The 10371-nt window shown below is 38.9% G+C and overlaps 1 protein-coding gene across 1 annotated transcript; it reads right to left on the bottom strand.

Annotated features, from left to right (window-relative positions):
- Positions 1 to 440: 440 nt before the first annotated feature.
- Positions 441 to 4942, bottom strand: EB1C (end binding protein 1C). The gene is made up of 7 exons (XM_008808302.6): positions 4665 to 4942; positions 4354 to 4509; positions 2153 to 2259; positions 1492 to 1702; positions 1301 to 1414; positions 857 to 1155; positions 441 to 728 (listed from the first exon to the last, which is right to left on the bottom strand). Exons 1-6 carry the CDS (start codon positions 4770 to 4772, stop codon positions 877 to 879), a joined length of 975 nt encoding a protein of 324 aa, XP_008806524.4. The 5' UTR covers positions 4773 to 4942; the 3' UTR covers positions 441 to 728; positions 857 to 876.
- Between the last annotated feature and the right edge of the window lie 5429 nt (positions 4943 to 10371).

The raw sequence follows: 10371 nt of genomic DNA, 5'->3' as shown, positions 1-10371 counted from the left end.
TATATATAAAAAAGAGAAGACAACTCATTTCTCAAATATTGCTGACATTAAAAATAATGACATCGTTATCCATTCTTTTGGAAACAGTTTTTGACATCTAGCATATGTAAGTTGTAATCCCACAGCTGCCATGACTTTAAGATTAGACCAGGATAATTTTGTCGGTAACATGTTTGACTCTGAAAAAAACATATCAGCTCGCACTTAGTAGGTACTATAATCCCTATGATCCATCATGAACAATGTCCTGTTGAATTATCTTGACACATTTCGGCGTGTTCTCAATCCATCTATGATTGCTTAAAAAGGTGACGACCCACAATATGCTTTGATGAAAGACATCATGGTTTGCCCCAGAACCAGTAAACAAGATACTACAAGATACCACTGTCCACCCTGTGCAGCTATCAAGTGGACCTAACAAAACAAAACGTCAAAAGGAAGCATAAAAGAAACATGAATAATTTATAAGCTCTAGCAATAACATCTCTTTGACAAGGACACCCATACTAACAGCATAAAACCAGAATCCAGGAGGCAAAATAACACCTAATGATGAAAACAAATATCAGGAGGTCTGATCTCAGAATCAATGGGCAATCTCCCTTCTGTAGTCGAGAAGCTACAGTTGGTGCAAGTAGATCCATTAAACTCGGCGCAACTTCATAGGGTAAGATCTCAGAACCAGGTTCCATCTTGGAAAGCAATAGCCAGTTGTGCAAGCAGACCTGCCTCCAGAACAAAAAAAAAAGAGGGAGTTCAGCAAACAAGAGCATTTGACAAAGCACCCAAAGCGAATGACATGTGATGGAAATATAAATAGCTGGGATGCATCATTAAAAACCACAAGCCCCACCTGATTTCAACTCAAAATTTTCAGCAGTTTGTTAGTGGTGATCCACAGTAATGAACGTCTGAGATGTCAGAAAGCCTTTGTCTTGGGGACAATGTCGAGCTGGCTGCCATGTCAACCTCTATGGTTGAGATGTTCTTTCTTTTTTGTGTTTCCTGCTTTGGTTTCTCTTCCGATGTCTCGAGGATGGGACTCAGTGCCAGCTGCTGATTTTGCTGCTGCATTAACATAGCTTGTGCTTCTGCCATGATGGAGGGGCTGTCATCTGTAGCATACAATATCTTCTGGATGACACCAACAATCTACATGAACATGGCAGTATTAGCAAATTCAATTCCACTGAAATAACATTTCACGCTTATGCTACATATTCCCCTAAAACCCATAGAGAACTAATACTGCTGGAAAAAAAAAAAGTAATAGAGAATGAGGTGAAGTTCTGCTTACAGGCAAATGCTCTATCTCAGGGCTTTGGCATAAGATCTCAACATCCCTCAATTTTCCAAAGTAGAAGTCCCTTTCTTTCTCCAGACTATCAACCAAAAGCTTCAACTCGGTGATCTGGAGTCAGGTTCATTCTTTTAGACTTTCAATAAGACCATAAATCAAACCACATTCTTAATATTAATCTAGTTTACCTGCTCATCATAAACTTGTCCTCCAGCATTAGTAGCAGGTTTTGCAGTCTTATGTGATGCATTTGCTGAATGTGCATCATTCTTCCGGGTGGAGTGTGAGGCTTGAGCTTTGGAGGCAGCAGATGAAGATTTGGAAGCATGTGTAGGTGCTGTCCTTTTGTTTGCTTCCTTCCCACCTTTACAAGTATCTCTTCTCTCCACAGGATTGTAGCTAGAAGACAATAAGATTGAAACATAAAAATATTTTGAAACGATCAGCTTAAGCAAAAAACAAGCATACTTGCATACAATTTAGTACCCTCACAACTAGCATAGTTGAAACTTTCTGAGATTATTTCCAATAGATGAAAAGAAAACATAAATTAGAGGGGTGAAATGTTGAATAGATTCTGTTAGAGAACAACAAAAGAAAATTTGATTTCATGAGGAAAAAGAAAAGTGTAATGTTCAATATGCTTCTTACAATAAGATTTACACAATGAGATCGACAGTGTTGATCTTATTTTCCAGATTTACACAAAATTTTTGTCTCAAACAATAATCCAGGAAGCATCTTAATAAGACAATGTTGGCATTGAATGAATGGATTTTTACTGACCCAACAGATTCAGTTGTAAAATATTGCAAATGTACTGAAAGCAAACAAACGAATATAACTTACTTGTTTATGATGCCACCGTTGATAGAATCACAGTATCTCTTCATCCACTGCATGAATTCAAGGTTATCAAGGGGTCTTCCTTTCACGAGCTTGTTTACCTCAACATGCTGATAACCACAAAATTAGAACATATTATTTGAAGGAAATTAAGTCACATGAGCATAAGGACAATAAATCAACTCAGTTCGGTTTGTTTCTAAGCCCTAGGCAATCCAATTGAAGATCAGCTTTCTACTCTTTCTCTAAATTTGCTCAGTGCTCACTCTGTCAACAGGTTTTGTTAACCGCTAGTTATGCATACATTCTGCTTCAACCGAAAAACTTCAAAGTAACAGAGAGAGCTGCCTAACTAAAATGGACTCTTCATGTTTACAGTGGAAGCCCTCAATTGATAACATCTTGAAAAACAGAAGCCCGAGAAAACACAAAAATTAATCCACCCCAAGTGGTAACATCTTGAAAAACAGAAGCCCAAGAAAACACAAAAATTAATCCACCTCTACAAAAAAATACCCATAGCCTTATACAACACACAACATGTCGCAGTGAAACACCAAGTTTTAAATTTGTCCGTAGAAGGAAAAGGTAAAACAAGAATTTTGCATGCATGAAATCAAGACCAAATCTACAGCGACGAGCATTCAAAAACTCAAGATATGTAAACTCTCCAGAATAATGATAATATTTCATCTAAATGCATTATCACAAGCTTCCAGGAATACAACATCCAGGTCCATAACAAAATTGCATTTCAGTTCTACTCCTGCAGTACAAAACCAAGAAGATCTTAAATTCAGAGAAATCATAAAAAGCTTAGAAGATAAAGGAACATAAATCCAATAAACAGGGTAAAGGGATAAGCCCACACCCAGATTACTTACTTATATCTAATGTCAGATGCAGTGAAAAGAAAGGAGCCAAAGAAAATCTGTATCAAAATGCTTAGCTTAGAAAAGTCTTTTCTAATACCTGCAGTTAAATTTACATGGAGGAATCACAGGCTGCTGTTAATTTTAAAGAAACCTGGTTTGACATGGACAAGCAACAAAAAGACGTGTGGTTGTGGTGTGGAGCGACCCCTTAAGAAACAACTCAGCCATGATCGTTTTCCAATGAATGCTTATGATATGACATTACCCATTAGGTAAGATGCACTCAGAAAAGTTTGATCGTGTTCTCTTCTCACTACACTTTCTTAGTTAATTGCAAAACCAAGACAGCCTGAACATATAATTCTGGAGGACAGCAAGAAACAGATCTCAGAAATTTCTTATTTGTTTAATTCGATTTTCTGACAAGTTGACATATGTTTGCCATATTTTGTTTATATATTAGGAAGATGGTTGCACCGGGGCTGCATGTGATTTAGTGCCATCATCCAGGTATTTGAATGTTTCTTAAAGAGATAGGAGTGAGGGATTTACTTTCATTAGGTGGTGTCACTACCTATGCACTTGTATTTTGTAAAGGGAGTAACATTAACATCTGGAATGTTTTGGCACTCATATTTTCCATTGTTGAAAGCCATCTAACAGATCAAGGAGTGGGGGAAAAAAAAAATCAAAAAACCATCCGAACAAATGAAACTATAATATTGATCAAACTCAGTGGTCTTTCTTTGCTCTTTTTCAATAAGTTATTATCAACATCATTTTGTCATTTTGTATTAAAAAATCCCAAGGTTCTACCATTTGATACACTAAACCATTCAACTGTCAAACTAAAATGACTCTACAATAATAAATTTCCCAATTCTCATGCCAAACCGCTAAGCGCTCAAAAGACACTAGAGCAGTAAATTGCCCAAAAAATCCCAATTAGCAACAGGAATATGAGCAGTCATAATAATTGCCCCAAACAAAAGACCAACTTGATGTCTTCAAGATATTCGGCATTTCATACCCATAAATATTTTGCAAGTTTATTGCGAAAATGTAAATCTTTGACATCATTCTGGAAAACCCATAAGATTCCCTCATTACAAGATACACTTACCCTAGATATCAACAAACCAAGAAAGCAACAAAGAAATCTTAAAAATTTCAGAAGTTATCCTTGGAAGACAATAACTAAGAAGACATTAGAAGAATTCTCGAAATATATTTCGGAACAAACAAAAAGCAAATATTACTACAAAAAGAACCAGAGATCAGAGTATCGAAAAAGAAAGAGGGATTTAAAGAAGAGGATATAATGGAGACCTTGTTGATCTTGAGCTTGTTGAAGACTTCCTGGAGGACCTTGTAGTTCTGGATCATCTCGTACTCGTTCTTGGCGTCGAAGTTCACCTTGTGCATCGGCACTACCCCCGGGTGCACCGCGTCCATCAGCTGGCACTGCACCGCCCCCGACGCCGCCTATAATCCCATTCCATCTCATATGATCAGCACAAAATGAGATCAAAAGGATCCAATTCCTCATCGGATCAAGAACAAAGATAGATCTAAATCTTTAAAAACAAACAGCCCAGTAAAATAAAAGAATCGTCAAAGGGAGAAAGAATCGAGGAAACCTCTTCGACTTTGGAGAGATTGAGCTGGAGGGTGGAGTTGATCCAGGCCAGGATCTCCCCCCGCCCCACGAAGTAGGCCGAATCCATCATTCCGATCTTCGCCGCCATCTCAAAACAAAGATCGCAGGGAAAGAAGACGAGAAGAATCACCGCAGAGATCGCAAGAAAAGGATTTGGGGATTCCTTTGGGGTAGGGTTTTGAAGATTTCTTCTTCGATTTGGGAGGAGGAGGGCGGGCTTTGGGGAGTTGTCGGTTCGATGCGGCAATAAAAAGGAGTGGGATCCCGTCGTTTAGAGTAGGGTCTCTTCGGATTTCAAATTTTATTTGCCGCCTGGGGGAGGCTTCGTAAAAGGGCAGTGGGCTGATCGAAGGGATCATCGATCGGATGGTTGGGAGAAAAGGGGATGGGAGAACGGTCACGGGCTGTTTGGTAATTTTAGTATTCTCTTTTTGAATTCCAATGTGCGGGGCCTTTTGGTAATTTTAAATTTTATTTTTGGACCGTTGGGGCCCAAGGGAAGCGTACCATATGAAACATTGAAAGTGCTTATCGGTTTAATACATTTAACTTGATTCAATCAGTTCTAATACTGATTTAACAGATTTTGGACCTATTTAATAAATAGTTATATTTAGGTTGATAGATTTTTTACTTATCTTTGACCTGATCCATTCTGGCTCTGACCTAACCCAATCGCGACACCTAATTTATAGATCATTGAACTTCAATTCACACGGTTGCACCTCTCGCCAACTAGGCAAGTAAGTCGAAGGTTCGATTCTAATTGAACTCGCCCTCAAGAAATGAGTGAAACCGGGGTAGAAAAGGTGGGAATTAACCTATCCTAGTTTCACAAGAAAACAAAAAATCATCATTCATCATCCACATGTAGTTGATTTGCTTTTGAGTAATGCTTTGAGGTATTATTTTGTGTACATCAAAAAATCTTGGTGCTATTCAGTATGAAAGGATTGGTGTAACCTGTATGACTATGGGTGTGGTTGAGTACCAAGTTGTCAAGCTAGCATTCATAGGCTTTAGAAACTTTCTGTGTGCACTTGTAAATGGGCATCCAAAAGTACCTTCTACTTTTCTCCTTCTGCTCAACCTGCGGCACTTGCTTTTGAATTCTGTTCTGCCATCCAAAAAAACAAGAGAACCATGTAAACTCATAAGAAAGTAGATACAGAAGAATCAAACCCACAGCAATCACTCTCGATGATCAGTTAAATGATTTTACTTAAATGAAGTTCTTCAGACTTTTAGAACACCCCATGGGAGAAGGCCAAGATACTGAATGATAACTAGCATTGCCTATGTATATACTTATACTATATATGCAAGACAAAGGAAACATAGGTTCTGAAAATACCATCGGATTGATGCTTCCCCTTCATTCCTAAAACAAACTAGGTGTAACCCACATAGGTGGCGACCAATGCAACAAAGATACACGTAAATTGCATGCTATTTGCACGACGTAGTCATCCTTGAAGCTGAATGAATTCATAGTATGACTTCTACGATCACCATCTTTATAGTGCTGCAGAAAATAAGAAACAATATAGTAGATGAAATTCCCACTCCATCTGTAACAATCTAAGACCTCACCCAAAATGGCTAGTTGAAAGATATTATTTGGATTCCTTGATCCTGTATAAGTATCCAAAATTTACCCAGTGAATAATCGATGTAGAACTAAACACACGCTCGCATGGGTCCTCACATACTCCCCCGTTCAAGCCCTAACGTCCTCGTCAGGCTTGGATTCAAATCTATTTAAATCTAATCACAAACACCACGATTAGCCCGTGGTCAGTGTCCCCTAGTTCACATAGGTTATGGACTAGGTCTGCTCTGATACCATTTGTAACAACCCAAGACCTTATCCAAAATGGCTAGCCGGAAGGTATTATTTGAGTTTTTTGATCATGTATACGTATCCAAGATCTACCTAACGAATAACCGATGTAGGACTAAACACACGCTCGTATGGTCCTCACACCATCTATTAAAATTAACAACGGAGAGATAGAAGCAGCAATTACTATCACCCAAGAACAGCATGTCGCAGATGTCCTCCACCTTGAGCCACTTTCGCTGGCCATCTACGTCCAACTGGAACACATCATACTTCATTCCACCATTGGCCCTTTGGCTTTCGAAATTCCGTACCATCATAAGCAGCTCCCGAGATTATTGGTGGAGAAAATATTTCTGGTCCCAGCCTTATCGTAGCCTCGAATGCAATCTAGTCCTCTTGAGGAGCGTTGACATCATCAACTGTAATCTCTCCATAAGCAGTGACTGAATAAAACCTTCCCTTATGATAAGCGACATCGATTTCGGGATTGGGACGGAAATATGGATCCACGATTCATCCCGAATTCTACAGAAGGCCAAAATCCCCATGTTTTGGAGGACAGCCATAACAATGCAGTCAGAGTCCAAAGCGGGATTCGATGACAAAAGACAGCATTCTTTATAGAACATTTGTCGAGCAACTGGCGCGCATTTGGACCTGGAATAAGATCCGCGTCGTCCTCGCCAGTGGCGTCCTCCTCTGAGGGAGGAAAGTGCAGAAATTCAATGGAGGGAGGTGGATGTGGGCTCTGGTGACGGGATTCAACAGGGAGATGGCGAGGCGTCGTTCGAGCACCAACCAGCCATGGGAGGATCCACAGAACCGTTTACCACGGGTTTCGGGGAGCTCGAGCGTCCCTGAGGTCGAAGAAGAGGCGTCCGGCGTCGGCGTTGTCTGGTGATGAATCGTGTGGGAGGAGAAGCCATGGGAGCTGCCGGGGGAGATGGCGGGGCCTCGCCGGCGACGCGGAGCGCCATGACGTGCAGACAGCGCGGAATCGAACGTAGTCGGTGATGAAGATGATTTTCGTTTTTGCGTATATTACCCTCTTCATTTATGTAAATATTCTCATAAAATTACTATTTTCACTTGTATCACCTTAAATACTAGTTTTGTATATATAATTATATATATATATATATATTTGACCGGTCTAAAATTGAAATGACCGTAAAACCTTGAGTAGCTACGCAAAAAGAAAAAATTATAAAACTATAAATGTAAATAGCAATTTTATAAAAATATTCATATAATTTTGTATATTTATAAAAAATATATGATCCCTAAAGATATTTTAAAAATTAAATTTTAGATTATCTAAATACTGCATTATGAAGGTTACCATTAGCCATTGTCATGGCATATATAACAAACTACAAGGAAAAAGATATTGCTCGCTCATATTTATGTAGTAAAAAAAAACAGTGAAGAAGTAGTGAACTATCTAGCCAAAAAAAAAAAAAAAAATAGTAGGGAACTACTTGAGAAGGCTTCTCTCAAATAGTACATACATAGGATCTTTGGTACCTTTAAGTTGCACACACTTATGATAGTTTGAGTGCATTGTGGGCTTTCATTGGCTAAAGTTGATGACATACTTTTCCTCCATTTAAAATCACTTTCTAACGCCATGCTTCGTGATTTTGAGGTCTGGAATTTGCACCAAGAAGAATATTTGTCGAATTGATAAGAAGGGAATGGAACGATGATGAGAGGGACCCTGATATCAACGGCAAGGAGAGCTCCCATGAAGGAAAGAGGGAGAGAGAGAGAGAGAGAGAGAGAGAGAGAGGCTGCCGGTGGTGGAGAAAAGAGCCATGCGAATGGAAATTTCAGACAGGTGAGGAAAAGTGAGAGATGGAGAGAGATTGAAAAATACCTTAAAAAAAAGTAGAGTGACTGGGGCAATCATGAGTGGAAGAGAGCGGTCGCAGGTGGAAGAGGAGAATATCAACGAGTCAGGTAAGTTCCTAGCGAGACCCATTAACTCATTACTTGCTTCGTAGGTAAAATAGTAATTTCACAATTCTAGTTAATTTTTAATTTAAATAAATGTGATTTTGACTATAGAACCTTTATAGTGGAGATATTCATGCAAAAATAGTGTTTGATGAGGGTAAGTATGTAGATATCAATTTTAGGAAGGTATTCATATAAATTCTAATATATAGAAGGGTATTCATGGAAAAAAACATCATAAAAATCCAAGATAAGGAACAAGAAAGACAAAAAAAAGCTATCGTATCCGCATAACTTCATGGTAGTGACTTCACTTAGTGAAATTGGAAACTAAATCCTGCCATTGCCTCTACCATCAGCCATCATCAAGGATTGGAAGAAAGATTGTTTTTTTTTTGTGTGTGTGTTCACAAAAATAGTAGTTGATTACAAAAATACATTTTTAAAAAATTTAAAAAATAATTTTTATTTATGAAAATGGGGGTAAAAAGTGATGTTGCATGTTATTTAAAGTTTTATTGGAAGCTTAACGTTGGATCTTTTAATTGACTCACATCATTTATTTGTTAGCGAATAAAGCGATATCTTTGCACAATCAAGCCCTATTAGCAAATGGTTCTCAAAGTTGTTTTTATTTTTTTTTCCATTGAATAAATAATTTGTCGGATAATGAGCAGAATAACTTGGATGGCACTTATGCTTCCCATCTTTCAGGTACAGCGCCAATGCCTTGATCAGCCTAAATACCCCCACTGCTTCCTTCTCTGCTCCCTCCATTCTCTGTCTCCCCTCAAACCAGGTACAAATAGCTAACTCTTGCCCTTTCTCCTTACGGGGCTTTTTATAAACTTTTTTACCATGAACCAGGTTTGTTGTCATTTGCAATCAACCATGCCTAACAAAAGACCTCAAGAGGCTTTATGAGGACCATAGGGGTGTGTGTTTAGTCCTAAATCGGTTATTCGCTGGAAATATCTTATGCAGAACTAACGAATCCAAAAAATACCTTTCGACTAGCCTTTTTAGGTGAGATTGTAGATTGTTATAAAATGTTGTGAGAGCGGACCCGACCCATGACCCATATAGACAATGGTAATGAGAATTTGAAGATGTTGACAAGGAGAACGTACAAGAAGACACCATGTGGTGGCAAACTCATACATGAAAGAACCATCCTTCAACTGCAAGGGACCCAGAAAAGACCAGCATTGTTTATATCTAAACATGCCAGGAAAAACATGGTTGGCCAAGAAAATAAAACTTACTATACTGTCCATGGGCCAGCTTTTCAGTCATCACACTATTAATTAGCAACTGCACTCAACTAGTCATTTATATTGTTCACAATTTCTCACCAGGCTCCATTGGTGGATTTCAGCCCCAGATAACACTCCTTACCTCTGCCATCAACTCTGCCTCTCCAGCCAAATCCATAAAGTTTGCTCCCTCTGATCGAATGGAGCATCTCGTAAGATTCCTCGCCTTCGGATCATGTCTATGTTGAATTAAATCAAATAATTTAAAAATTTGAAAACCAAAATTGGTTAACGGCCAAGTGGCAAGCATCCGTGCACAAGCAAGGGAGCAAACATGGAAGAATTTCTAATGAAAGCAAACCATGACAAGTGTCATGTATCCAGCGCAGAAGCAAACATGGAAAGGCCCCTCGAAGAAGGAAGGAAGCATGAACGGCCAAGATGCAATAAGCCGAAGAATCAAAGGAGCACAAGAAGACACGTCATCAATCCGCGGGAGGGGAATCTTCTTCTTTTGACGTGCCTGAGCCTATATAAAGGGCTCTAGGGATCATTTCAAAGTACAATCAAAATTTTCTCTTCTCCCTATTCCAAGAGTCTAGATAAAAAAGGCTCTAGGGATCATT

This window comes from Phoenix dactylifera, chromosome 3 (assembly GCF_051530095.1).
Source record: "Phoenix dactylifera cultivar Ajwa chromosome 3, Ajwa_hap1_PhDact_Kaust_v1.1, whole genome shotgun sequence".
Lineage (NCBI taxonomy): Eukaryota > Viridiplantae > Streptophyta > Magnoliopsida > Arecales > Arecaceae > Phoenix > Phoenix dactylifera.
The sequence above is the reverse complement of the archived record's forward strand: the minus strand, read 5'-3'. Positions and strand labels throughout refer to the sequence as shown.